The 27985-nt window shown below is 50.9% G+C and overlaps 2 protein-coding genes across 15 annotated transcripts; one reads left to right on the top strand and one right to left on the bottom strand.

The window, feature by feature from the left end:
• Window positions 1-53: 53 nt before the first annotated feature.
• Window positions 54-20814, top strand: EEF2KMT (eukaryotic elongation factor 2 lysine methyltransferase). Of its 6 annotated transcripts, XM_072835682.1 has the most exons (9): window positions 74-172; window positions 1760-1832; window positions 2598-2660; window positions 4569-4649; window positions 5888-5989; window positions 11166-11299; window positions 11382-11677; window positions 13417-13566; window positions 15451-15723. In XM_072835682.1, the coding sequence occupies exons 2-9, from the start codon at window positions 1809-1811 to the stop codon at window positions 15549-15551; spliced, it is 951 nt and encodes a 316-aa protein (XP_072691783.1). In that variant the 5' UTR covers window positions 74-172; window positions 1760-1808; the 3' UTR covers window positions 15552-15723. The 6 variants fall into 6 exon arrangements, with proteins under 6 accessions (XP_072691779.1, XP_072691781.1, XP_072691782.1 ...); XM_072835678.1 differs by lacking the exon at window positions 1760-1832 and having other exon boundaries at window positions 54-172; XM_072835680.1 differs by lacking the exons at window positions 1760-1832; window positions 15451-15723 and adding an exon at window positions 17345-20814 and having other exon boundaries at window positions 55-172.
• ALG1 (ALG1 chitobiosyldiphosphodolichol beta-mannosyltransferase) lies at window positions 14586-27985 on the bottom strand. 9 transcript variants are annotated; one of them, XM_072835669.1, is made up of 13 exons: window positions 27741-27985; window positions 26586-26663; window positions 26323-26426; window positions 25059-25207; window positions 23342-23431; window positions 22882-22992; window positions 22338-22459; window positions 22108-22146; window positions 21730-21789; window positions 20190-20300; window positions 18479-18593; window positions 17519-17619; window positions 14586-16647 (listed from the first exon to the last, which is right to left on the bottom strand). In XM_072835669.1, the coding sequence occupies exons 1-13, from the start codon at window positions 27955-27957 to the stop codon at window positions 16625-16627; spliced, it is 1320 nt and encodes a 439-aa protein (XP_072691770.1). In that variant the 5' UTR covers window positions 27958-27985; the 3' UTR covers window positions 14586-16624. The 9 variants fall into 9 exon arrangements, with proteins under 9 accessions (XP_072691770.1, XP_072691768.1, XP_072691774.1 ...); XM_072835667.1 differs by having other exon boundaries at window positions 17544-17619; XM_072835673.1 differs by lacking the exon at window positions 27741-27985 and adding an exon at window positions 27484-27641 and having other exon boundaries at window positions 17544-17619.

The raw sequence follows: 27985 nt of genomic DNA, 5'->3' as shown, positions 1-27985 counted from the left end.
GGCACCTGGCCCCGCCCCCTGCCGCCCCGTCTCCCGGGCAACGCCGCGGCCCCGCCCCGCCCCGCCCCGCCCCGCCATGGCGCCGGAGGAGAGTGCCGAGGCCGCGGGCTTGCTGCAGAGTTTCGAGAGCCGCTACTTGGCGGCGCGCACGCTGCGCTCTTTCCCCTGGCAGGTGGGAGGTGGGACAGGCGACGGGGGCGGAGGGGCGATCGGGGAGGGGGGTCCGGGCGCCCGCCCCCTTCCCCCCGCCGCGTGGTGTTCTCGGCTCCCTCGCGTGCTCGGGGCCGCGCGTCCGGAGGGGGAGGGGGTCGCGGGCTGGCGGTGAGCGGCGGAGGCACATCTGTGGGCGCTGGGGGGCGGGGGCGGTGTCCAGCCAGCACTCGGCCTTGCGCTCCCTGCTCCCCGGGCCCTAACCGCCCTTGGCTGCCTTTGCAGACTGAGTCCACGAATTCCAGGAATGCAGGGGTGACCTCCCACCTCTCTGTGTCACTCGGGGGTTAGAGCCCGGGACAAATCGTGATCAGTTTCGTTACTTTTTTGTTGTTGTTTAGCCTATTGTCGTTCTGGCCATTGGGTAACAGTTGCTGCTGCCCTTTTTTTTTTTTTTTTAAAGATTTTATTTATTTATTCATGAGAGAAACACAGAGAGGGGCAGAGACACAGGCAGAGGGAGAAGCAGGCTCCGTGCAGGGACCCCGAAGTGGGACTCGATCTCAGGACCCCAGCATCCCAGGACCCCCAGGATCATGACCTGAGCCCAAGGAAGCTGCTCAATCCCTGAGCCACCCAGGTGCCCCTGGCTGCTGCTGCCGATTTAACCAGTCAACATCCTCAGGACACCAGGGGGACCGCGTTGCAAGGAGGGCAATGACCAAGTCACAGACACCACAGCCCTCCTCCCTCGCCAGGCCTCCCGTTCTCATCTGTACCATCAAGCATTGGACAGAATCCTTGCAGGGGCACTTTGAGGCTCTTATGCCTGTGATGGAAGAGACAGGGAGGTACAAAACAGGCCAGAAAAGAGATGGAAGAAGTCTCACTTCCCCTGCCCCGGGGACCTGCCCTTCTTGCACAGGCAAATAACTGTGGCAGCCGCTTCCTTCTGCCAATGCAGGGGCTCTCACGATGCTGCCTCTTTCATAATTCATGTACGGTGAGCTCACTGGGATGACTCAGATTGGGCACATATTCCTCCCCTAAGTCTGCCCCATCTTAAGGGGTGGTGGTTAGTCATTTGTGTCTCATTGACCTAACCCATTTAGCATTCTGAGAGGTCTTTCCAGTCAGAAAGGAATATGTTCATTTTTTAACCCAAAATGTAAACCTTCGTAACAGCATCTGTGGGTCCCAATTCGATATCGACTATAATTATTCACATGAAAATGACTGCTTACTCTGTACCAGGCCCATGATAAATGCTTACTTAGACTGGTCCACAACAGCCATGCCAGTGGATACTGTTACTACTATTCACATTTGACAGGAAAGATTGCAGCAATGGGGAGCTCAGGCCTGGGAACCAGCCTGCCTGTTTGGGGTCCTAGCCAAACCCCACACAAGCTGTGTGACCTTGGGCAAGTGACTGCATCTCTCCTATACCTCAGATTTCTTATTAAGTGGGGATATAATGATAGGGCTGGTGTCAGGATTACAGGAGTATGAAGCACCTGAGGCAGTGCCTAGCTTGTCACAAGTGAATGTAAGTGTTAGCTAATATTTTTATTCCATCACCAAATATTTTCTCAATGCCTTCCATGAGCTGGGCACCAAGAATCAGCAGCACACATTACAGATGAGGTCCTGCTTGGATGGAAGGGCCAGAGAATAAACAGGTAAATGAATAAGCAAGAAAACACCAGGAGATGACAGTAGCTGTAAAGCCAATAAAACAGGGAAATGTATCATCAAAGTAGGGGAGTCAGGAAGGCCTTCCCCAAGAGGTGACATTTGAAGTAGAACCTGGACAGGAAGGCCCTGACAGTGAGAATAAACTGCTACAGTTGAGGAATGGCAGAGAGGCCAGGGGTGGTGGCAGATAAGGTCAGAGACAGGGGCAAAGGCCAGGGCTTACAGGCCTTTTAGAGCATAAGTCACTCTGGAGAAATGAAGTGATTTGCCTGATGTCACACACCAGCCAGGACCAGACTGCCTACTTCTACAGACTGACCTCGCTGCTGGGCTGGAGTTCCCTGTCAGGACAGCATAACCTGGCCTGGCCTGTCTGTCCATTATAACTCAGATGTCAAATCTAAGGTGAGCCCATCAGATGTCAATGTCGTGGCTTCTCCTGCAATTCCTGGTTGACCATTTCAGCCACGGAGCTGGTCTGTGACCCAGGCAAGCCCAAGCAGTCAGAGCTAATGCAAACCAAGAGTCTGTCTTATGACATTCTTTCTTTGGCTCATTCAGGTGTAACCCAGGACTTCTCAAGTTCAGGCTTTCAGCCTGCCTGTGGCTTCCACTTCAAATTGGCCCCCTGTCCCTGGGGAGAGATCACTTAGCACTTTGCTAACATGTCCTATTGCACGTTTAATGTTCCTGTGAAAATGCCCTTGAGATTTCTCTCTCTCTCCCCTCCACTCTCTCTCTCTAAATAGAGCCTAGAAGAGAAATTAAGAGACTCATCAGGTCCTGAGCTGCTGTTGATTATTTTGCAGAAGGTAAGAATTAGAATCACTGGGTCGCATCACCAGCTTCCTGACTTGCCCATGAGGACATGACAGAAACGCAGTGGGCGCACTTGTAGCCTTTAAAAAGAAAGACACTGCGTTTGGGTGGCAGCACCTCAGACAGCTCTGGCTCTGTTGTTTTTCTTAGATGAAGACATTAGAATATACAAAATCTGCATGCGAGGAGGGAATCTGGGAGATGTTTTTGAAACCATCCACAATGAAAACCAAGATGACAGCTCTGGGAACATCTTCTAGCATTTGGTAGCTGCTCAAAGGCTTTCTTTACATTTACATTTAAGGAAAACATAAGGAGGCAAGTCTTGCCCACTCGTTTCTCTTCTAAATGTAGATACGTTCTGCCTTTCTGAGGTAGGGTTTGAATTCTAAGGTACATCTGGGCAAGGGTAGAGGTGAGACCACCACTCTGCCTGGCCTTGCCCCACCCTGACCCTGGCCATGCGGATCAAGTGGAGATCACACTGCATCCTGGCTATGAATTATCTTAAGGATCATGAACCCTTCTGAAAACCCAAAGTTATGGACTCTCTGGTTCCCCCTGTCCCCCACCAAGAAAAAAGAGGACCAGAAGAATACATTTTGTGTACAAATTCAAGGGGTTATAGGCACCCCTCCAACCACCAAGCCTGTCCAAGAAGCCTAGGTTAGGAATTCCTTTATCGAGGGTAAACCAAGATGGTCTGATCACCAGGTGGAGAAGATGCAACCATGGCTAGGAGAGGCTTGCAGGGCAATCCAGTCATTCAGGACTGTGAGCTCAGAGATTCTGAGGTCCTTGTGGGGCAGCCCACTCTGAGGCTAAAACCTAACACCAGCCAACTAGAAAGCCCCTGAAGGGTGGTGCAGGTATTTTGTTGCCCTTGGGTAAAATCCTGTCCCTCCACGTGACCTGGCCCCTACTCTCACTGCCTCTGTTCCCCTGCCCTCCTTCCCAAAATGCCAAGCCATGCCTGCCTCAGAGCCTGCACAAACTATCCTCTCTGCCTAGAACTTGCCCCCCTCACGCTCTTTGCTTCTCTAGACATCAGCTGAAGTGCCCCCCCGCCGAGAGCCCCCTTTCCCTCCACCATACCCGAGGCAGAGCCCCCACTTTCCCCCTGTCCCACCATTCATAGTACTCGACCTCATCCTGGCATGTGAGCTCCAGGAGAGCAAGTGCCCAGTCTGTCTGCCCCCACTGTTTGGGCTCTCACCTTTTCCAAGGAGCCGGACAATCCCACAACTGTCCCCACTGAAAACTAGTTCACATTGCCTACCCTGGGAAGAGGTGGCCCATTCCAGCAGCTAGAACAAAATGCCATTGACTGAGTGACTTATAAACAACAGCAATTTATTTTCCACAGTTCTAGAGGCTGGGAAGACCAAGATGAGGGTGCCCCAAGATTTGATGTCTGGTGGGAAACCCACTTCTTGGTTCATAGACAGCTGTGTCCTCTGTGAAGGACCAAGGGAGCTCTCTGGGGTTTCTTAGAAAGGCACTGATCACGTTCATGGAAGCTTCACCTTCACGACCTAATCATTCCCAAAGGCCCTGCCTTCCAACTGTCACATTGGGGGTTAAGCTTCAACATACGAACTGGGGAGACACAAACATTGAGTCTGTAACAGGGTGTTAGCCTGGGTCCACATGCTCCATGTTCTGCCCGGAATGTTCTGTTGGCCTGTGCCACGGTCATGGAGAAATTTCTTTAGGAAAGAAGTTGTATCTTAAGACTTACTGTTTCAGATGCCTGAGGGTCGCCTGAACCCAGAATGCTTGTGTCTGTACACATCTTTTCTGAGGGATCAAGTAATGGGGTTGCCCTGTATTTACTTGAGGCTCATGAGAGACTTACGGCGACATCTCTCCAGCAACCCACATTGTGTCTTTTGCCACAGACCGTGAAGCATCCTCTGTGTGTGAAGCATCCGCCGTCAGTGAAATATGCCCGGTGCTTTCTCTCGGAGCTCATCAGAAAGGTCAGTAATGGGCACTGTCCGTCTGGCAGCCACAGAGCATCTGGGACTTGGCTTGCTCTCCCGAAGTAGACTCTGCCTAGCTTTGCCTGTTGGAGCTTGGATTTGTCCCATGCCCTTTGCCTGCTCTGCAGAGCCCCATATGTCAGGGGTCTCCCTGTGTAACTGTTCCCATCGGGGTTCGACCAGTCAGAGGCGATGGGGAGCAGCAGGAAGAGAGGCCAGGGCATCTCTCTGTGCTTCAAGAGGTCTCCAGCGGCAGCTGCATTTCCTCCATGGTCCCACCCCCCAAGCCAGCCAGCCTGCAGGGTCTTGACTGGTTCCTGCTTCTACCAATCTCTGGATTGCCACACTGCCCTCTATTGGAGGTTTTAGGGCTCGCAGTATCTTCATAACCAGTTCCCTTTACTGTCTTCTCCTTAATGAGCTACCTGATGTGGGCTCTTTTCCTGACTGACACAGCTTGTATTTTTTTTTTATATTTTATTTAAATTCAATTTGCCAACATATAGCATAACACCTAGAGCTCATCCCATCAAATACAGCTTGTATTTTAAGAATGAGCCCAAGCTCGCTGCATTTCACATTAGACTGGACCTCAGAGGTGAATCCTTAGTGGTCAGCATCAGACCTGCTGTGTTCGGCCACTGAATGCATGGGCCATGTCTCACTCAGGCTTAGCACGTGAAACAATCCTGGTTTCTCCCCACCTGGTTCTCACCAACATGTGCATCTACTCAGGGCCTGCATGTACCCCCCCCCAGAACCACCAGGAGAAGCATGGCCCCCCCTGCTGCTGACCCTCTAAGATGCATGACAGAGGTTTGCCCATTGATGAAGCCAACCACAACATGTAGAGTGCCCATCCCTGTGGCTTTTTCCTGAGCTCACTTAAAAGCACCAGTAGCCTGATCCATCCACAATGTCATGATTAAAGGGCAGAGCCCTCTGTCACCGTCACAGGGCAGCTCATGCAATCCTGTTTCTGCTGCCCTAGAGTACACCTCACCCTCACCCTCTCTATGCCCGAGATACTGTCCAGCTCCACTACCAAATGAATTTTTTATATGCAAGGTGGCTTATATTAAGTCAATCCATACCAAATCTCCCATCCAAATTTGGTAAAAACCCTCCAGCCATTTTTACAAGTAAGGGTAAAAGCAAACACATGGAACCTTTGTTTGATTCATGAGGGTCAACTTAAACCTCTTGGCTGAAGTTCTTGCTCTGCCCACCCCCAGCACGAGGCTGTCCACACGGAGCCTTTGGACGAACTGTACGAAGCATTGGCAGAGGTCCTGATGGCCAAGGAGCCAACCCAGTGCCACCGGAGCTATCTGTTGGTAGGAGACGAGCACCCTCCCCGCATAATCCAGACATCCACCCCTGCACACAGAGCTGAAACTCAGACTCCTGACCTGTCAGCTCTGAGGTATTAGAGGAGGTCAGTTAAACCAAGCATTTCAACACATAACAGTGCCTATTTTATGGGGTGGTTGGGGGTTAAGTCAGGTAATGCACATAATCGCATAGCAGGTACTCAATCCTCAGTAAATACTTGATGGATGGTTGTTACAGGACAGCAGTCTCTCTGTGCTGCCCGTGGCCACCATCCTCACTGGCCTGGCAAATGCCTCGGCCCTTGGACTGATCTTCTAGCTTCTGGGTCTTCTAGCTTCTGAAACCCATTCTGCACACAACAGTTAGAGGGATCTTGGGTTTTGTTTGTTTTTTACCTTTTTTTTTTCTTTTTTTAAGATTTTATTTATTTATTCATGAGAGACACAGAGAGAGAGAGGCAGAGACACAGGCAAAGGGAGAAGCAGGCTTCCCATGGGGAGCCCGATGCAGGACTCGATCCCAGGACCCCAGGATCATGACCTGAGCAGAAGGCAGACACTCAACCACTGAGCCACCCAGGCATCCCTGTTTTTTTTGTTTTTGTTTTTGTTTTTTTTACCTTTTATTATAAAATAAAACACAGATACAGGAAACCACACAAAATAAATGTGCACAGCTTACTGAATTGTTGCAAGATGGCCACCGTGGTAACCACTTCTCCAGTCAGGGGCAGAACTTTGGCAGCCAGCCTGCAAGCCCTCCATCCTCACAAAAGTAACCACCAGGGCCTTTGAAGTAGTCACTCTGTGGTTTTCTCCTGCCCCATGTACCTCGGGACTCCAGCGTTTAGGTCTCGTGTAAGGTCCCCTCCAGCTATTTCTTCCCTGGCAGTGCCTTTGTTGAACAGGCCTGGAGAGCTTTCCACAGGCTGGACTTGGTTACCTGTGCATGGTGCTATTCAGCTGGGTCTTCCATCCTCTGTTCCCCACTAACTGGGGGGCTGGATTCGGGAGCCCAATCAGACTCACATCTGCCTGATTCCTTTGGCAAAAATACAACACGAGGCTCTAGGAGGCATATCATCTCTGTTATGGGAGCAGTTACAGATGCTCAAAGCTTATATTCTTTATCCATTGGAGGACACAAAAGGGTGGTATTCTAATTCTATTGCTTTGTTTCCATTCATTGACTAGAGAGATTTTATGAGATGCCCCCCTTTATCCACTGTTTGGTTACCCACTGATAGAGCCCATAGATGAAAGGCAGGATACAGACTTGATTCTTTGTCAACACGGTGAGTTGGTTTTCCACCATACCCAGAAGGGATACAATCCATTGCTGCAGATTGTGTCCTTATAGAAGCTCAAAATGCACGCCTTTCTCTCCCCTTAAATTTCTTGAATATATTCCTCCATCTTCCTAAGCATGGAGTGTTGCTGTGGGAAAGCCTGGTAATAACCTATTATCCTTTCCTATTTGTGCCCTATGCCCTTTACTCTTTTTTTTTTTAATTTTTTTTTTAATTTTTATTTTTATTTATGATAGTCACAGAGAGAGAGAGAGGGGCGCAGAGACACAGGCAGAGGGAGAAGCAGGCTCCATGCACTGGGAGCCCGATGTGGGATTCGATCCCGGGTCTCCAGGATCGCGCCCTGGGCCAAAGGCAGGCGCCAAACCGCTGCGCCACCCAGGGATCCCTATGCCCTTTACTCTTAAATGGCCAGAGGACTTTTTAAAGTCCAGAATTTTAGTAGAATGTATCTCGAGATTGATTGTTCTTGGTCAGTGATCTCGGATGCACTGTGTACTCCTTCAATGTTTATTTCAAATCGTTTTTTTTTTTTTTTTTTTTCAGAAACGTTTTCTTGAATTCCTTTTTTTTTTTAAAGATTTATTTATTTCTTATTTATTTGAGAGAGAGAGAGAAAGCATGAGCAGGGGGAGAGGGAGAGGGAGCAGCAGACTCCCCACTGAGCAGGGAGCCTGATGTGGGGCTCGATCCCAGGACCCTGTGATCATGACCTGAGCTAAAGGCAGACACTCAACTGAGTGAGCCACCCAGGTGCCCCTATTAGGGGCTGAATTGTGCCCTCCCGCTAAACTCACATGTTGAAGTCCTAACCCCCAGAACCTCAGGACTGGGACCTTATTTGAAGGTAGGGTCTTTACAGAGAGAATCAAGTTAAAATGAGGTCATTAGGTGGGCCCTAACCAATAGGACCGGTGCCCTTGTAAGAAGAGATTAGGACACAGACAGGCCCAGAGGGAGGATGATGTGAAGATGCAAGAAGACAGCCATCGGCAAGCTGAGGAGAGAGGCTTGGGAGCACATCCTTTTCTCATAGCCCTCAGAAGGAACCAACCCTGTCAATACCTCAATTTTGGACTTCTGGCCTCCTAAGCCGTGAGATGATAAATTACTGTTGTTTAAGACACCCATTTTTAGGTACTTTCACGGAAAATGAAAGCAAAAAACAAATACTAAAAACTGTAATTCAAGGGGTACCTAGGTGGCTCACTCAGTTGAGTGTCTGCCTTCAGCTCAGGTTATGATCATAGGGTCCTGGGATCAAGCCCCACATCAGGCTCCCTGCTCAGTGGGGAGCCCGCTTCTCCCTCTGCCTATGTCTCTGTCTCTCTCTGTGTGTCTTTCATGAATAAATAAAATCTTAAAAAAAAAAAAAAATCAGTGCCTGGGTGTCTCAGCGGTTAAAGCATCTGCCTTCGGCTCAGGACGTGATCCTGGAGTCCTGGGATGGAGTCCCACATTGGGCTCCCCGCATAGAGCCTGCTTCTCCCTCTGCCTGTGTCTCTGCCCCTCTCTCTCTTTCTGTGTCTCTCATGAATAAATAAATTAAATATTTTTTAAAAAATCAATCCCTAACAATCTCTTTCTTAATTTCTTTTTTTTTTTAATATTTTTTTTCAATTTTTATTTATGATAGTCACAGAGAGAGAGAGAGAGAGGCAGAGACACAGGCCGAGGGAGAAGCAGGCTCCATGCACCGGGAGCCCGATGTGGGATTCGATCCCGGGTCTCCAGGATCGCGCCCTGGGCCAAAGGCAGGCGCCAAACCGCTGCGCCACCCAGGGATCCCTTAATTTCTTTTTGATGTTTAAAGTTTCACTCCTAGGATGCCTGTGTGGCTCAGTGGTTGAGCGTCTGCCTTCAGCTCAGGGCATGATCCTGAGATCCCAGGATCGAGTCCCACATTGGGCTCCCTGCATGGAGCCTGCTTCTCTCTCTGCCCATGTCTCAGCTTCTCTCTCTCTCTCTGTATCTCTCATGAATAAATAAATAAAATCTTTAAAAAATTTTTTTAAATTTCTCTTTTACCTCATTTTTCTAATGGGCTTATCTGGTTTTTATGTTTTGTTTTCATTCTCATGTTCTCCTCATGTAGCTCGACATCTGAAATGTTTTCATGTTCTCGTCACACATTTCTGAGTGTTTCTGGTTGCCATTAGGCCTCACCCTGGGTCGCTCACACCCCAGACGACTGGAGCAGTAAGTTCTTTCCTCCATGGGCCGTGGTTCACAGCAGGCACCTGCATTTCTAGTGAACACTTGGCTGCTGGGGTTCTGTCCTCAGACTTGTGCACCCCACTGCACAGATGCGTGGAACACACAAGTCTTGAGTTTATTGGTGATTTGCCCCCCACTTGTTAATATTTTGGGTTCACCTAGTTTTGCTGAATGTTGTCCATATCTCGCTACTCTGTCTATTTGTATGTGGGGATTCAGGAAGATTCAAAACTATACTCCCAGAACCCCCAGAGGGCTCTCCTTCATTTAAGAGATAAATCAGAGCAGGTCACTCAACCACCCAGAACCTGTCAGTGGCTTCCCTTCATACTCAGACCCATACTATTGTCTCATGTGGACTGCCAGGCCCTGCATGCCCTGCCCCAGCCTCCCTCTCTCGTCTCGTTCCTCCTGCCTTCCCTATGCTCCACACCTCTGGCATTCTTTGCCTTCCTTGAACTCACCAACTGAAATGCTGCCTCAGGGCCTTTGCACCTGCTCTGCGTGGAATGCTCTCCTAAAATCTCACATGCCTCACTTCTTTATACTCACATCCCAGGTCACCTGACACCTCCTCAAAGAGGCTGTCTCTGACCAAACTAGCTGAAATAGACTCCCAGTCTCTATTATCATGTAGTCCTTTTTATTTTCTTCATAGCACTGAAAAACTGAGAAATTACTTCGTTTATTATGGTTTTATCCCCTGTTGGCATGTAAGCTCCCTAAGAACAGGGAATGACTTGGTCTTGTCACATCTGAATCCCCAGCACCCTGGGAGATGGCTCAGGAAAAATGTGTGGATGAATGAATGAACAAATGACTGCTCAGTACTCCAGAGACCTGAGTCTCCAATAAGAGTTTTGTAAACTCAGAGATAGCAGGAAACCACCCCTGAGTGTGTATTGGAGGTGCCACACTCAGAAGCCCCGCTTTGGAGAACACATTTCAGGACTGCATGTTCCATGAACCACTTGCCAGCAAACCACCTGCTATGAGGGTGATGGGAAAGTTCAAGGGCCAAGCCCCAAATGCCGGGTTGAATTGAGGAAGGCCCCACACACTGAGATTTTTCACATATAGCTCATGATGCCTTTTTCTTGTTGTTAGTAATTATAGACTCACAGAAATTGCAAGAACAGTATAGAAACGTGCCCTCTGTCCAGATTCCCCCACTGGAAATGTGGGACCTAACTCGCTCAGCATCACAACCAGGACACTGGCGTAGACACCATGCCTGTGTAGGTGTACCTCATTTGTCACACGAGCGGGTCCTTGTCGGTACCACCACAATCATGATTCTGACCTACTCTGTCACCCAAAAACCTCCCTCAGGCCTCGCCTGGCCCCGGCCCCCACCATCCCCACCTGGCAGCCCCTGATCTGTTCTCCCTCTCCTCAGTTCCATTATTTTGAGGTTAGATGATGGAATCCTACAATGTGTGGCTTTCTTCATGTAGCGTTAACACCCTCGAGACCCACCTGGGCTGGCGCGCACAGTGATAACCTGTTCCTGTTCGAGGCTGTGTAGTACTCTGTGGCCAGATGTTCCACAGTCTTTTCTAGCCATCCCTCCACCTGTTGTGATTTCTTTTTAAAATCAGCTTCTTGTCTCCTGGTAGCTGAATTTATTCTCTCTCTGTGTCTCCGCTCAGCCTTCTGGAGACTCGGTCACGCTCTCTGAGAGCACAGCCATCATTTCCCACGGCACCACCGGCCTGGTCACATGGGACGCTGCGCTGTACCTCGCAGAATGGGCCATACAGAACCCAGCCGCATTTGCTCACAGGTGACCTCAGGGTGCGCTCCAGGGCAGGGAGGTGGGGTTTCCCCAGCACGGTCTCAAGCACAGGCCCCCTTCTCCCACGCAGGACTGTCTTAGAGCTCGGCAGTGGAGCTGGCCTCACGGGCCTGGCCATTTGCAAGACATGCTGTCCCAGCGCCTACGTCTTCAGCGACTATCACAGCTGTGTCCTTGAGCAACTCCGAGGAAACGTCCTTCTCAATGGCCTCTCATTGGAGCCAGATGCCACTGCCCCTGCACAGCACCCAGGACACAACACCTACGACTCAGAGAGCCCCAAGGTGACAGTGGCCCAGCTGGACTGGGACGTCGTGACAGCCCCTCAGCTCGCTGCCTTCCAGCCAGATGTAATCATAGCAGCAGGTACTGCCCCCCACCCGGGGCAACTAGAACAGCTCTACCCAGCTCTCAGCTCTGGGAATGTGCATGCTGCCAGGGCAAAGGAGTGATGAGACTTCTAGAAGGGCCATTGTGGGCCTCCAGGGTGACATCAAACCACAGGGCATGCCTCTCAGATGCCCTAAAGCCACAGCCCTCCCATTTGACACAGTGGCCACTTGTACTCTTGTTAAAATGGTTCCGTCAGATAAATGAACACAACTTTTCTCTGCAAAGCCTGAAATGGAGAGAACAGGCCCCAGGCACCAAACCAGTCTGACCTATTAGCCAAGCTGCAGCTGAGTAGAGGGATTTTTATGTCCCTCTCTAGAACCTGAGTGAAATGCCCGGAGCAACCCCATGAAGCACGGGAGCTGAACGCCAGCCCCACCTCCACCACCACCCAGACTTCAGATGTGGGGCAGAAATGGCCATGGCAGGCCTGTATTCTCAGGGCTGTGAGGGATAGCGTGGTTCTCCCAGGACCATGTCTGATTCCTATGCATGTCACAGACACCCAGCCCTGGGCCAGGCCTAGGGTCAGACCACGGTAGTGTCGAGTCGGTAGTGTCGAGTCGGAATGAGCTCTGCGTGCCCCAACCCCTGGAGCACTTGCTCCTGTGTCTGCACACAGCTCTGTTGTCACCACAGGTCTGCACATCTGACCCAAGGGCTCTCCCTGCCCATCTCTGTCCTTGGTCCTTGCCCCCATATCTTTCAGAGATGAGCCCCACAGGGAGGAGACCACCCACTTCAGGTATAAGGACAGGGTCCTGGAGGCAAGGGGTGTACAACCAACAGGCCCCTTGTCCCCCATGAAGCACACACAGTCCCCTATCTGGCTGACTGTGCTGTGCCTCCGGTCCTGGACGGCAACCAAGACCCACAGGCCTACAGTGGCCAGGACAGAGCCTGAGCAGCACCATCCCACGTCAGCATGCCCACAGGGAGCGAGTTTGCCCCACCTCCACGCAGCGAACCAAGCAGCAGGCTGCTGGAAACAAGTGTGAGAAGGTTGGGGTTTGCTTCATTAAGTGTCTTTTGTTTTTAAGATTTTATTTATTTGAGGAGAGAGCACAGGAGAGAGCGCCAAGAGCAGGGAGAGAAAGCAGCAGACTCCCTGCTGAGCAGGGAGCCCGACTTGGGATCCCAGGATGCTGCAATCACAACCCCAGCCAAAGGCAGATACTTAACCAACTGAGCCACCCAGACGCCCCTTTGTTAAGCATCTTCTAAATAGACCATAGGCAAAGAATTGATTTATCTTATTCTTAAAGATTTTATTTGAGAAAGAGTAAACAAGAGAGAAGGCAGAGGCAAGGGCAGAGAGAGAAGCAGGCTCCCCTGCTGAGCAGGGAGCCTGACTAGGACTTGATCCCAGACCCCAGGATCATGACCCAAGCTCGAGGAAGACACTTAACTGACAGAGCCACTCAGGCACTCCAGAATTAATCTTTTTTTTTTTTTTTTGGAGGAACACCAGTGGATCCTGGATATTTCCCATTTGTTGCAGGATCTTTCGGCCGCTTTTTTTTTTTTTTCTCTCTCTCCTGTTTCCCTTTTTAACTATGTCATCTTCTTTGGGTCCAATAGCATGAATCTAATAAAACTGCTGTTTCTAGGCCCCAGGCCTGCTGCTGAGGTCAGCACAACCAGGCCCCCTCTTTCTTGGATCCTGAATCCTACAGTGAGCCCCTTTCAGTAACCTGAGGTTTTCATTGCAGATGTGCTGTATTGCCCAGAAACCGTCCTCTCCCTGGTCAGAGTCCTGCAGAGGCTCTCTGCTTGCCTGAAGGGCCAGCAGGCTCCGGATGCCTACGTTGCCTTCACTGTCCGCAACCCGCAGACCTGCCAGCTGTTCACTAGCGAGCTGGGTGAGCCCTGGGCCCTGGGAGGGGCTGCTGTCTCTGAGAAGCCACCTGGGCCCCACACAGGACTCCAGTGACACAGAAATCAGCAAAGCAAAGGAATGGGGCCCTGGAAACAAACCAAAAAGCCCCAGAACACATGGCATGCTGGGTATGGACCCAGCCGCCCCCTCCCCGGGGTGGTCAGTAGAGGAAACAGGGCTGGGAAGCTGTGCTCTGAAGGTGAAGAGGCAGTTCATGCAGCAGTCCTACTGTGTGTTTAGAGCAAGTTTCAAGGCCTTCAGGCCTGCTTCCTGGTCTGTAGAATGGGGAGGATGGTGGATGCCACTGGGTGTCAGGGTAGAGTTCTGGCTACAGTGGTGAGGTGCAGACTCTGGAACAGATCCCACCACCTCCTCTGGTAAAGCCGTGCCCCCACTCCCCTCCCTGTCTTCATCTTTATAGTGGAAACATCCACTGGGAGGTGACACAGGGACCAGCATGCAGGGAGCACTCAGGAACATGGTAGCTGCTATCACTATATTAAGCACCCAGTAAATGGAAGAGTAGGGTGGACTCTGAAGGAGGGGGGCCTCTGCCTTTTACACCCTGAACAGGCACTGCTGCAGCCATGTCAGCCCCTCAAGCACCAGGGAGGGGTGTGCTGTCATCCTCCAGTCTCACCCATGGAAACCTTGGGGTTCAGGGGGGCTAAGTGACTTCCTAAGCCTGAGTGGAGCCAGGCAGCCGACTCCCAGCCTCCACTCTCCTACCCCACAACCACCGGCCACTGCCCTGCAATCTCCACCACGTGCCAGGCCCAGCCAGGGCTTTCCACGTGCAACCTGGGGGCAGTGGACCATGTTTACCCCAACCCATCCACCCAAGCAGAGCCCCACTGACAGCCACCTCTGCTGGCAGACGCCCACATGTGCCCATGTCCCACAGACGTAGCTTTGAAAAAGAATGAATTCCTCCTTCAGATACTATGTGAAAGGTATCTGTGATTTGGTTTCAGTGAGGAAAGCAAAGTACAAAACACCATATATATAAAGTCCATTTGTATTTTTTTTAAGAGAGGGAAAGAGGAAGAATCTTTTTTTCTTTTTCCAGAGAGAGAATCTTAAGTAGGCTCCATGCCCAGTAGGGAGCCCAACCTGGGGCTCACACTCACAACCTGGAAACACGACCTGAGCTGAAATCAAGAGAGGGACGCTTAGCCAACTGAGCCACACTCAGGCACCCCAAGCCCATTTGTATTTTTAAAACTAATCATCTTCATGTTAATTTGCATAGAGGGAGAATATGAAAAAATATACACCAATTAACAGTTGTTATACTTGATGGCAGGATCATAGACACACATACACACGTGTAATTTTTTTTAAGTAAGCTCTAGGTCCAATGTAGGACTTGAACTCATGAGCCCAAGATCAAGAGTTGCATATTCCACCAATTGAGGCAGCCAGGCACTCCAACACTTCTATACTTTTAGGTCTAATATTTGATTTTTCTAATTGTTTTCATTCACAAAATAACGGATGACAAAATGATCCTTGCCAAGGGCTCTTCAGACATCTGTGCTTATGAAGAGGATGTAAGCTCTTCTGATGTATGTCCAGCCTTTGCCAAGAGGCACTAGACTAAGTGGTCAGGAAACCCAGACAGGTCTGCGACCTTCCGGAGACAGGCATGGCCCCGAAGGCAGGGGCAGCAAAGCTGGCTGCTGTGGGCCATTTAAAAACTCCGTTCTTGGGCCCATCCCTGAAGGCTGATTCTAGGTGTCCAGATGGGGCCTAGAAGTCTGTGGTTTGTATATATGCCTACGTCTGTCCTGCAGCCCACGATATATAGGGTGGTGGTGTGTCCCCAAACCCCACCATCCTGTGACACATATGTTATTATTTCCAGGCCAGGCTGGGATCCCCTGGGAAGCAGTGCCTCATCACGACCAGAAGCTGTTTCCCTATGAAGAACACTCAGACATGGCAATTTTGAAACTAATGCTGTAGGTTTACAAATGTTTTTAAAGATTAACATGAAAATTTAATCACCATCCTGTAAAGAATTTTTATGTGGGAAAGCTGATAAAATTTTCACTGGACCTGAATGCTTGAAGAATGTTAAATTCAGAATCAGGAACTGCAAACTGTGTTCTAATAAAATATAAACTATTCAAGTAGATACCCCTTTCTGTCACTAGTTCTGGTTCTTACGTAAATCCCTATAAATCAAAAATGAAAATTTTGACTCTGAAATAAGCATTTCATTTGTGCCAATAAAAACATATCAAGTATGTTTCCCCACCCCTGAGCCTGTACCCACATCCCTGTTGAAGCCAAGCCCGTTGTACACGTGGCATGTCTTACTGCTGTTACAACCCAGCAGGCTGCAGTGACTGTCCTCAAGGCAGGAATTAAAACATTAGAACACAATGGGGCAGACACTGGGAAAGGCAGACACCATAAAACAAAAGCAGGTCAAAGAGATGAAAATACTACATAGAGCAGCGGGGCGAGGGGCGGGGGGAGGGGGGGGGTGGCGCGGCTCAGTGGTTTAGCCCGCCTTCAGCCCAGGGCATGATCCTGGAGACCTAGGATCAAGTCTCACGTCGGGCTCCCTGCATGGAGCCTGCTTTTCCCTCTGCCCGTGTCTCTGCCTCTCTCTATGTATCTCATAAATAAATAAATATAATCTTAAAAAAAAAAAAAAAAGAAAAGAAAATACTACACGCAAACAACAGGAAATGTAGTAGGAAGAAAGAAATACTCAGATGAGAAGAGTCTCATATTTCAGGGCCTCCTAGGGAGGAAACCAGGCTGAACCAGTTTCCTGGCCACAAACTCCAGGTCATTAAAAAATGTCATTCCACAGCCATCATCCCAGCTGCTGTCCACCGGGAGGCGCTGCTCTAAAGCGTTTCCCCAGGGCTAAGAGGAACCGGGCCACACTCAACTCTGTTTTTGGGCCAAGGGGTCATGTGTCCATAACCAAAGGCAGCACCGTCTGCTTCCAGCTCTCATCCCATCGAAGCTGCTCTGACTCCCGGAGGTTCTTCCGGAATTGGTTTAGTTTGCCAGCAGGATCAGGAAACTTTGAGAAAAGCATCTAGGATAAGAACGAAGACCAGAACTTACCTCATCACTGCTTCCCACCCCCTCCCAGGTCAAGAGCTGTCCCTCCTTCCCAGCAGCCTAGACTCCTGTCCCATTCCAAACACAGGCAGCCAGGCCAGTGATCCTACTAAAACCCTCAAACCCTCTGTCACTGCACTTCCAGAACCACTACCAGTGTCCTGGACCCCCAGCAGGCCTCCCACTCTGGCCCTGCTTCCACAGCAAGTGTGGTTATTATAAGTGTGATCAAACACGGCTCTACCCTAATATCCTGGACCCAGCAAGCCCCTTCCTCACGGGGCTGGGACAGGCCTCTCGCCCCAGCCATGCTCCATCCCCTACTCTGCTCCTCCTTGACAGTGGGGCCATCCACACACCGTGCCCCCGGCCTCTGCTGTGCTCCCTCTACCAAGAACTCCCACCTCAGCTGCTGCCCACCACTGTCCAGCCCACATGCTGGAACAAGGCAGTCTGTGTTCTTTCCAGCTTTGCTAAACTTCATCAGGTGTTTGGAAGCTAGGCCCGTGGGCCAAATTTGGCCCCCACCTGTCTTTGCAAGTACAGTTTTATTGGAGCACAGTCACATCCCTTCATTCAGACTGTGGCTGCTTTCACGTTACAGCACAATGGAGTACTTCTGACAGAGACTATGGCAAAGCCTAAAACATTTTCTATCTGGTCCTTTCCAGAAAGTTTGCTGTCTGTCCCTGGTCTCAGTTGCCAAGACTGATGATGCCCCCTCCCTGCACCAAGCCCACAGAGACCCAGCCCAAGACCACCACTGCCCATCTCGGCTTCCACCCAGACCCAGCACAGGCCTGCCTGGCCGCAGGAGCGAAGAATCAGGGGGTGTAGCTCAGTACCCTGGCGTGGGGCAGACGTGACTACCTGCAGCTGCCCTGCCAGCTCCTCAGCATCCTCAAAGACCAGGCCGTTTTCCTCGTGTTTCACAAGCTCCTGCAAGCTGCAGAGAGAACCACAGACTTGAGAACTGCCTTGAAAAGCCCTGTGGTGCCAGCTGTACTCCCACTCCACCCCTCCCACAGTGTAAGCCTGGGGTCAGGAACAGTCCATCTGCTCTCAGTGAGTCTGTTCTGAGATTTGCCATCTGAATAGAAAAAAGGCCTGGAGGAGCAGATACACATTAAAGATCCAAACTGATTCCGAGAAGGAGGCACAGTAAGCACACACTGACCTTCCCTGCTGCGCACTCTCTTCCGGGAGAACGTGCTCAGTTGCACAGCAGAGAAACAAGGGAGAAGGCAACCCCACTGGAGGTAGACCTGACACATTACGAGTGACTTTTCCAGGTCACCAGGGAGTGAATCCCACATGCCCAGAGCTCAGGGTCTAACACCCTGTATTTTCCATTCAGAGGCTGGCTACTGAGCCAGTGGTGGGGCTACTGTTTCTAGAACCTATCCTAACACCCCCCTCTCCAAACACTCATCTTTGCCAGGAAGAGTGGAAACAGAGAATTACACTCATTTAACTGATACTAATTCAACTACATGAGCCCAGATAAAAGGGAGAGAGAGAGAAATAAAACCATGTCAACCATGTGGCAATTCCAGCCACCACTCTGTCCGTGAACACAGGCTCCTGAGTAGAATATTTAACACATATTTTTTTTCTTCAGCATCAGCTCTAACTGGAAACTCACCCACAGAAACCCCAAGAGCCCTACTCCCAAGGCCCACCTGGCAATGTAGGATTTTCCAGGAGGGCTCCTTGAGCAGTTCTGACCTCGCTGCCCACCTCCCACCCCTACCCACAGCTGATTTGAGAACCTAACTCGGGGAAGATTCGGTTTCTGCTCCTACCTTCGGAATTTCACAGCGCACACGGGCAGACAGCACCCGAACATATCCACCACCTTCATGGGTAGGTCCAGGCCGCTAGAGGACTTGTGTAGGCACACACCCAGGTCCGCAGACCCTGCGCGGTGGGGGCAAGAGGGCGCAGTCAGAGTGCAGGCCATGCACCCCTTGAACATAAATCCTAAAAGGACTGTGGAGCGACACCTCAGGGGAGGAGGACAGAAAGCAGATAATAATGCCCCCCAACCCCACATACAACTGGCTGGAGGTGGCCAAGCAACCTGATGAAGGCGATGTACACAGCAGTGCTGCCCAACTGCCACTCCCAGCCACTCCACCTTGTTTGGAAACCACCTGCCTATCATGGATAGTTTTATTCAAACAGCCTCCCTTTGTCTACTTAACCATAACGCATCTTAAAAAAACTTGTAGGGGGATCCCTGGGTGGCACAGCGGTTTGGCGCCTGCCTTTGGCCCAGGGCGTGATCCTGGAGACCCGGGATCGAATCCCACATCGGGCTCCCGGTGCATGGAGCCTGCTTCTCCCTCTGCCTGTGTCTCTGCCTCTCTCTCTCTCTCTGTATCTGTCATAAATAAATAAAATATTAAAAAAAAAAAAAAAAACTTGTAGGAACAGCTGGGTGGCTCAGCAGTTTGGCGCCTGCCTTCGGCCCACGGCGTAATCCTGGAGACCTGGAATCGAGTCCCACATCAGGCTCCCTCCATGGAGCCTGCTCCTCCCTGTGCCTGTGTCTCTGCATCTCTCTCTCTCATGAATAAATAAATAAAATCTTTAGGGAAAAAAAGAACTTGTAACAATTATGGCTTCATGGGTTCAGAGTTTCTGCTTGGGGTGATGAAAATGTTTTGGAAATAGTGGTGATGACTGTACAACACTGTGCGTGTAATACTGAGTTGGATGTATACTTAAAAATGGAAAAATAGTTCAAATAGCAAAATCTTACTGCATGTGTTTTACCACAATAATTAGGGGAAAAAAACCCATAGCAGACCCAACAGAAAACCAGCTGTCACTGTGAAAATAAAGCCAAACAACTTTGCGTCACTAGATACTAGCTGGAAACTCCTGCCAACTAAAGGCTTTCCCCTCGTGACTGCTCACTGACTGCTGCTGCTGAGGCCTTAGAGACATGTCCGCACTAGGCCAGCGCGCCCCTCCTGGAGAAAGGAAGACACAGGAAGCCAGTGAGGGGCCTGGGGGAGTCAATGCTGGCTAACGCATGATTTCCACACCTCCCAAGCCACTGCCCTCCCAGATCTAGGGAACGGGGAACCCAAACCCAAGCCCAGGTCCAGCCCTTCTGCTCGGATGGAAGAGCAGGACTGAATGGAAGGCTCAAAGCTGAGATGACAGAACCCTGGGGAAGACGTCTGGGGCCCCACAGGCAGGAGGAGCCAGCACACCAGGAAGCAGCCAAGAGCTCCTCGGGCAGTTCCTGGCAGGTGGCATCTCCTGGCCCCATGTAGCCCTGAGGAGGGCCCAATCCAGCCTGAGGCCTGTGTGTGTATGGTCCTTAAGCTAAGAATGGCTTTTAATTTTTCAAGGATTGTAAAATCAAAGAATATGCAATAGAAGCAGATAAAACATTTACTATCTGACCCTTTTTCAGAAAAACTCTCCCTGTCCTGCCCTAGTATATTCCCTTTTAAACCCCAGCCATCTCCCTGTAGGTCTCCTGTCAGATGCCGTTACCTAGAAGCAGGGGGTAGTCCTCGGCCTCCAGCCACGGAGTACAGACCTGGATGTGCTGGAAACGCTTCTGGCTGATGAGGCTGCAGTAATACTCCTTCAGAGGCCCTTTGCCTTGCAGAGAAAATCTGAGTCACTGCACTGGGCCCCCTGGCTCCACCCCAAGGCCTCAGACCTCAGAACCCCTGCATGGGTATGAGCAGAAGGCCCATGCTCTGCAGCTGTGATCAGGTCCCCCTCTGGCCCCTTGCAGACCCCTCAGGGTAATACACCCTGACCACTGAGGCCATGGCCCTTCCTCTCAAGCAACCTGCATCCAGCAAACCTCAGGCTGGGAAGGTGATCAGAATAAACTCTGGCCAGGCACTGGATACAACTTCTCACCCAGACTGGCCTGTGTCTTGCCTGATGCCCCCAGGTGGCACGGTGTGTACAGTAGGCTTTTAGCTGCCACTGGGAGCTCCAGGGCCAGGAGGGGGAAGTATGCAAGGTGGGGCAGCTAGCCCTGGACTCTGCTCTAACCACAGCTCTCTGCTTCTCTCTCTCCCCACTGGGCTACTCTGGAAGCAATGTTATGTTGAACACTTTGGTTTAAAGTAGACTCTTTCATTAAAAAAAAAAAAAAAAAGGGATCCCTGGGTGGCGCAGCTGTTTGGCGCCTGCCTTTGGCCCAGGGCGCGATCCTGGAGACCCGGGATCGAATCCCACATCGGGCTCCCAGTGCATGGAGCCTGCTTCTCCCTCTGCCTGTGTCTCTGCCTCTCTCTCTCTCTCTCTCTGACTATCATAAATAAATAAAAATTAAAAAAAAATTTAAAAAAAAAAAAAAAGCAGGGCTGGGGAGGATCCCTGGGTGGCTCAGCGATTGAGCGCCTGCCTTCAGCCCAGGGCGTGATCCTAGAGTCCCAGAATCAGGTCCCACATCGGGCCCCCTGCATGGAGCCTGCTTCTCCCTCTGCCTGTCTCTGCCCCTCTCTCTCTCTGTCTCTCTGTCTCTGTCTCTCATGAATAAATAAATAAAATCTTTTAAAAAAGTAAATAAATATAAAAAATAAAAACAACCAGATGCCTGGAAACCAATGCAGAAATAAAGCTCAGTATCTCTCTCTTTTTTTTTTTTAATTTGTATTTATTTATGATAGTCACACAGAGAGAGAGAGAGAGAGGCAGAGACACAGGCAGAGAGAGAAGCATGCTCCATGCACCAGAAGCCCGACGTGGGATTCGATCCCGGGTCTCCAGGATTGCGCCCTGGGCCAAAGGCAGGCACCAAACCGCTGCGCCACCCAGGGATCCCAAGCTCAGTATCTCTGAGGCTATGCTATCCAAGATTCAACTAGAAGCCACACTCTGCCGTCAGGCCCCTCTGAGCTTCCGTTTCCTCTGTCGAGCTAGTGTAGAAAACCCTACATCAGAGAGCTGTGGTCAGGATTGACAAGACAACTAACATCACATGCCTGGCATGGGTAAGACACACAATAAAGGCAGATGCCTTTTACCATTTACCATTTAATATGGGAATTTGGAAGGTCCCTAGCGATACCTGTTATCACACAGACCAGAGAAGGAAGGCTCTCTCCATCTAGGATCAGCTGTTCAAACTCTGTGTTTAAAAAATAAAATGATAACCAGGATTATCTAATCAGGTGAGTGGGGGTTGGGGGACAGAATGGTAGGGGGAGCCTCTCCCAACGACAGGATCACTCCCAGAGGTAGCATTTCAGATCTAGGACCTGGTCACTCAGTGACCCAAATGGGGACTCGGAGCCACCATCTCCACCACCCGTGTCCTTAGGTTGACCCACTCAGTGGCCCTAGGGGCAAGAACATGCTGCAGAGGACACCACGCAAGGCAAGGTGAGCACTGCACAGCTCAATAGCCCCTGACAAGCCCAGCTCCTGATCACACCCACACACCTACTTTCTAATGCTGCCAGCAAGATGGAGAAGTCTTCATCCTCTGTAAGAAAAGAGACCTAAGTGTCATGGGCTGGTTTCTAGATGCCTCCTCTCCCAATACAATACCCTCCCCTTCTTCATCGAGGCCCCAGTATCCTCAAATACAGGGGTGCAGGCCTGGCAGGGGCAAGGGTAATACCGGCTCAGCCAGGTGCTCATATAAGCCCCAAGTGCCCAGAAGGGTCCTGAGACCTGTCCAGCTGGTGCTGCTGATCAACAGGGCCGGCCGCCCACGAAGATGCGTCACCACCCCACTCTGAGCATCCCGCTCTGTGAAGGCCGACCTCTCTGTTGCCAGATCCAGGGGTTCTAAGCTGAAGGAACAGAAACAGGCCATGAGATGCCTCAGCGCAAGCCCTCAGGCCCCAGGATGCCCATCTCCTTCCAGAGTGAGGCCCGCAGGCTCCCAAAGGTCAGGATGTGGCCATGTCAGAACCACCATTCAATCTCTTGCAAAACTCAGTTCTGCTGTTGCTGTACAAAAGCAGCCATGGACAATGCATGAATGGATGAATGTGCTGCAGTGCAATAAAACATTATTTACCAAAACAGGTGGCAGGCCTGTGGTCACAGTTTGCCAACCCCTGGATTAGGGGATTCCCAAGTCTGCAGCCAGAAAATGAGAGAGGCCACAATCCCAGTAAGGAGCCAGGGGAGAGACTGAAAAGCAGTGAGGAGATGGGGGAGAGGCAGCAAACACAGGAGTAGGCACATAAAGACAAGACAGGAGACCTACCGGGCCTTAAATGCAGGATAGGTGCAGCCCAGCTTCATAAACAGTTGGTGTTGCAGATCCAAGGGTGTTTCTTTAAAGAAAGATGCTGGCTTGTCATAGACGGTCACGGCTCTGCAATGAGATCATCAAGGGGTCTAGAGAGAGCCAGAGAAAAGCCTAAGGAATACAAGATTCAGGGGGATTCCAAAAAATAAGGGCATTCAGAGGATCCACGTCTCAGACAAGGAGAAAGTAAGAAGCTTTAGAATTACTCGAGGAAGCACAGAGACAGGTTCTAAGACCAAAACTGCATAGGCTGTCTGGCCTCCTCCTCCCTCGGCTTCCCAAAACCAGCAACCACCTCCCAGACCCCTGGGCATTTCTGGACACCTCACCAACATGACACAGCAGGCACTGAAGCTGGGACCAATCACGCTGCCCACCCACCCCTAGCCCACCCGCCGCCTCCCCAGGCCTCTACTTGATGCTCCAGTTCTCTGCCAGGTCTTCCCGCATCGAGTTCGTCACACACAAGTTCAGGTGGGACAGGCGCCCACAGAGTTTCTCATACCTGAAAAGACATATCACCGCTTGGCCCAGAGCCTTGGGACCCACCACTACTGCCACCACCTCCACCGACTTGACACCTATGATACAGGAAAGCACAGAGCTGGGGTCTCCCCAGTCGGATTGCTGGTGAGGCACCTTCCCAGAGTTTGCACTGAGATCCATCTGTGCTATTTCATTCATAGCTTTCTTTAAGTCATGTTGCCTTTCAGGTTTTTTTTAATTCATGAGAGACAGAGAGAGAGGGAGAGAGGGAGAGAGAGAGGGGCAGAGACACAGGCAGAGGGAGAAGCAGGCTCCACATAGGAACCTGACGTGGGACTCGATCCTGGAGCCCCAGGATCAGGCCCTGGGCTGAAGGCGGCGCTAAACCGCTGAGCCACCCAGGCTGCCTGCCTTTCAGCTTAAATACAGTTAGAAACCTTCTCTCTACGGAAGGGAAAATCCAGATTCTCTTGCCACCAAAGGAAGAAATATAATAAAGGTCTCATCATTAAATCTCAGTCACACTGTGGTCTTGCTGCAAAGGCCGTGGGGCTAAGGCTTTTAGGTTATCAAGGGATGGTTTAAAAAATGTTAGAGAGGTGTTAGCAATAGATTAGCTCCTAAAGGAGACTTGAGCCCTGATCCCAGTGCAGAAGTGAAAGAGAACCAGGAAGGGGAAGAAGCGCTCAAGGCTGTTGAATGCCGCTGGTGTACCACAGCTTGTTCCTCACTCAGGATGCAGAGAGGCCTGAGAGCTGGATAGCCTGGGACTGAATTCTGGTCCTCACGCTGGTTAGCTGTGTGGCAAGCAGCAAAATGGCACTTGATCTCAGTCTCCTGGCTTGTAAAAGGAGAGTGACCACAGGACATCCTCACCAGGGCAGCGTAGACTGAATGGGATAAAAGGCTTGGTCTCACATGCAGCAAGTACTCAGCGATTGCTTGCTGCTGCTGCCATAGCTATTACAACCCTCAGTGAATGACCCATCAGGGAAAGGAGGCAGATGCTGCCCACTCAGGCTCAGAACATGACTCTTCATGTTCCACATCCAACCTGCTCGCAGCAGGCCCGTCTTCCCTTTCCCTGTCTCACTGGCTGCAGCAGACTGTGGCCTTTGTCTCCATCCCCCAACAGCAGCCCTGAGTTTTATTTGGGGATCTGGCTCGGGTGCACCTGGGACCCCAAGCCTGACAATGGAGCATTTCCCTTAAGCCTGAAACATCAGGGTGCTGCAGCCCCCCTACCTCAGTCAGATGTCAAAGCCTGACAGATGAGCATCAGCCAATCAGAGAGGCTTCCTTTCTCCACTGAGCCTGTCAGGGTGGGGATGAGCCCAGGGGAGCCCCCAACACATGAGAAACACCTCCAGTAGGGAATGCAGAGAGAGAAATGAGAGTGGGTCTTGACACCTTTTTGAGCTCAAAGTCAGCCATGTCTCTCAACTCTGTAGTTTCCGGGACAAAGAAACATCTTCCTTGGCTTAGGCCTGTTTCTATCACTTTTGTAACCAGAGTCAGCCTAATTCCGCAGCCTTGTCCTTACCCACACAGAGCACATGGGGGACCAGCCTTACCAGGTCTCTGCACTTGCCCTTCTTCCTACCCAGTTCAGGGAAGGTGTCTGCACCCTCTTCCCAGACACTCACCACTTGGCCAGGAGGACAAGACAGTGGCTGGGGCCATGCACCAGACCCATAATGGTGTACCCATAGTTGTGCCAGTCGATGATGAGCTTGCTCCCACAGAGGAAGCCCACAAACCAGCAGACAGCAATGGCAGGCAGGCCTGGGGGGTTCTGGGAAAGAGACACTTGAATGAAGAGAAGGAAACCCAGACCATGGTCAACAATAAACTGAGTGAAAACAGTTAAAACATAAGCAACAAAGGATTAATTATCTTTACAAAACTCTTGGAAATGGGATCCCTGGGTGGCGCAGCGGTTTGGCGCCTGCCTTTGGCCCAGGGTGCGATCCTGGAGACCCGGGATTGAGTCCCACGTCGGGTTCCCAGTGCATGGAGCCTGCTTCTCCCTCTGCCTGTGTCTCTGCCTCTCTCTCTGTGTGTGTGTGACTATCATCAATAAATAAAAATTAAAAAAAAAAAACCTCTTGGAAATTAATAAGCAGGGAAAAGATCCTCTTCCTCACAAAAAAAGGTATAAAAATTCATAAAGGAAATAAAGTTGACCAAACTGAAAAGTCCAAGACCATCAAAAACCAGGGAGATAAAAAGATGGCTAAAGAGGTAATTTTTGTACCTATTAGAATGTGCACACTATCAGTTCACCTATCAGAGTGTGAACGCTAAAACAGCTAACAAGGGGCACCTGGGTGGCTCAGTGATTGAGCGTCTGCCTTTGGCTCAGGTTGTGATCCCAGGGTCCTGGGATCGAGTCCTGCATCAGGCTTCCTGCACAGAGCCTGTTTCTCCCTCTGCCTGTGTCTCTGCCTCTCTCTGTCTCTCATGAATAAATAAAATCTTAAAAAAAAAAAAAAAAGAATAAATATGTAATGAGCAGTGTAAGACTCTATGACATAGAAGAAATAAGTACCATAAATACATTGAACACGTACCATAAGCTCCTACTCTTTTATAAATCTACATGCACATACAAATATGCAATTTATTCATCAATTTACATATTTTTTAAAGACTTTACTTATTCATGAGAGACATACAGAGAAATTCAGAGACACAGGCAGGAGCAGAAGCAAGCTCCCCACTGGGAGTCCAATGTGAGACCCAATCCTTGGACTGATCCCTGGACCAGGGATCATGCTCTGAGCTGAAGGCCGCTGCTCAACCGCCGAGCCACCCAGGCATCCCATCCAATTTGCATATTTTAAAAGGCTGGGAAGTAAAGGACACTTAACAGTGGTTTTCATAGAACACCACAAAGCTGATATTTACCTGGAGAAAGATGTAGGCTGCTGGTTCCCTGCATATCAACTTCCACAGCAAGTGCACGGACTGAAATACAACTTTGAGTCCATACTGGAAAATGTAGGGCCCAACTACAAGTCAAAAAAACAGCTATTACTTCCAAAAAAAAAAAAGCTATTACTTCCAAAAGAATTCTTGGCAATGTGCAGATCCTCCCACACCTGCCCAAGACACACATATACACACACACACACACACAGACTGGATACTGGAAGTTCACTGCATCCTACCTGGAAGTTTCTGAAGTTCTGTCAAACTCACAATCTGAATTCTGCTGTTCTGCAAGAGCTCCTCATAGGGTCTGGAGTCTGAAAAGAATATCACCTTTTAATTTGGTGGGCAGGGCAATTTAAAGTCAGATGATGATGATGAGGGCAATTTATTTTTTATTTTTAAAGATTTTGTTTATTCATCAGACACACACACACACACACAGAGAGAGAGAGGCAGAGAGAGAAGCAGGCTCCATGCAGCAAGCCTGACGTGGGATTCGATCCAGGTCTCCAGGATCAGGCCCTGGGCTGAAGACTCTGCGAAACCGCTGAGCCACCCGGGCTGCCCCTGATGAGGGCAATTTAAAGTCAGATGATGATGATGATGATAAATAAATAAGTAAATAAATAAAGTCAGATGATTCCCCCACCTCAGGTTGAATAGTGAAGAATGTTTTGGAAAATAAGGCTTTTTTCTCTGTTCCTCCATAGCCAGAACAGAGCACGAGGACACTTCGTGTCCAGATTCTCCCCGCAGAGCAAGGGCCTGAGTCTTCCCCACCTTCATCTACTTACACAGCAGGCACTCCAAATTCCAAATAATCTAGACCCCCGGGACGGTGGGAATGTCCTGCCACAGGCAGACCCCTGGGAAGCCCACGCCAGCCTCTGACAGACGCTGCAAACCCGGGCCAAAGGAGAGCGGTGCTACTCCCCCCTTTCCCCTGATACACGCGTGGGGTACCCTCTAAAGACGTCATCCCGGAGGAAGATGAAGGAGCAGACACCCTGAAAGTAAAAGCCGGAGGTGCAGCACAGGTGGAACCTCTCTGGCCTGCAGACCTCCGCCCTGAGGGTGTGCAATGGAGAGGACGCGGCCTGGCCCTGGGGTCACACACGCCCGGGTTCCACTCACTGGGAGGAGCAAGTGAGACTGTGCAAGGAGCCCAGCGGACTTCAGCTCAGCCCCGACACGGGGCAGGCGCTCCCTCACGCTGGCAGCGCCCAGAGACCCCTCCAGCAGAGGCGGGGCGGGCACCTGGCCGTCTCCGTCGGCCGCTAACCGGGGCGTCGGTTCACAGAGAGCTGCGGGAGGGAGCAAAGGGGCGGACCCCCGCGCCGGTCAAAGCCGCGGAGGGCGCGGCCTCCCTCCCGAGGCCCCCGGGCACTCACTGCAGAAGCCCAGAAGGGTCACGGCGAAGCCGCTCTGGACGAACGACAGCGCGTGGTACTGCATGCGGGGGCTGCGGCCCACGTCGCCCAGCACCACGATGAGCACGTGCCTCTTCGCGCGCGCCCCCCGCCAGCGCTTCCAGGAGACCAGCAGCAGCAGCAGCAGCAGCAGCAGCGACGCCGCCACCGCCGGCAGCGCCACGCAGAAGGCCGCCATCTTGGCGCGCCGGCCGCGGTCACGTGAG

This window comes from Canis lupus, chromosome 8 (genome assembly GCF_048164855.1).
Source record: "Canis lupus baileyi chromosome 8, mCanLup2.hap1, whole genome shotgun sequence".
NCBI classification, from domain to species: Eukaryota; Metazoa; Chordata; class Mammalia; order Carnivora; family Canidae; genus Canis; species Canis lupus.
Note: the sequence above shows the minus strand (reverse complement) of the source record. Positions and strands in the feature narration are given on the sequence as shown.

Excerpts from the sequence above, each read along its gene's own strand:
- ALG1 (XM_072835667.1), bottom strand. The coding sequence starts at position 27,957 with ATGGCGGCCTTCTGCGTGGCGCTGCCGGCGGTGGCGGCGTCGCTGCTG. Across the intron at positions 17,620-18,478 it reads TGCGCTGTGAAATTCCGAAG|CTTGCAGGAGCTTGTGAAAC; the intron begins GTAGGAGCAGAA and ends TTCTCTCTGCAG. Across the intron at positions 16,648-17,543 it reads AGCTGGCAGGGCAGCTGCAG|ATGCTTTTCTCAAAGTTTCC; the intron begins GTAGTCACGTCT and ends TTCTTATCCTAG.
- EEF2KMT (XM_072835677.1), top strand. The coding sequence starts at position 1,025 with ATGGAAGAAGTCTCACTTCCCCTGCCCCGGGGACCTGCCCTTCTTGCA. Across the intron at positions 11,300-11,381 it reads CCAGCCGCATTTGCTCACAG|GACTGTCTTAGAGCTCGGCA; the intron begins GTGACCTCAGGG and ends TCTCCCACGCAG. Across the intron at positions 11,678-13,416 it reads AGATGTAATCATAGCAGCAG|ATGTGCTGTATTGCCCAGAA; the intron begins GTACTGCCCCCC and ends TTTTCATTGCAG.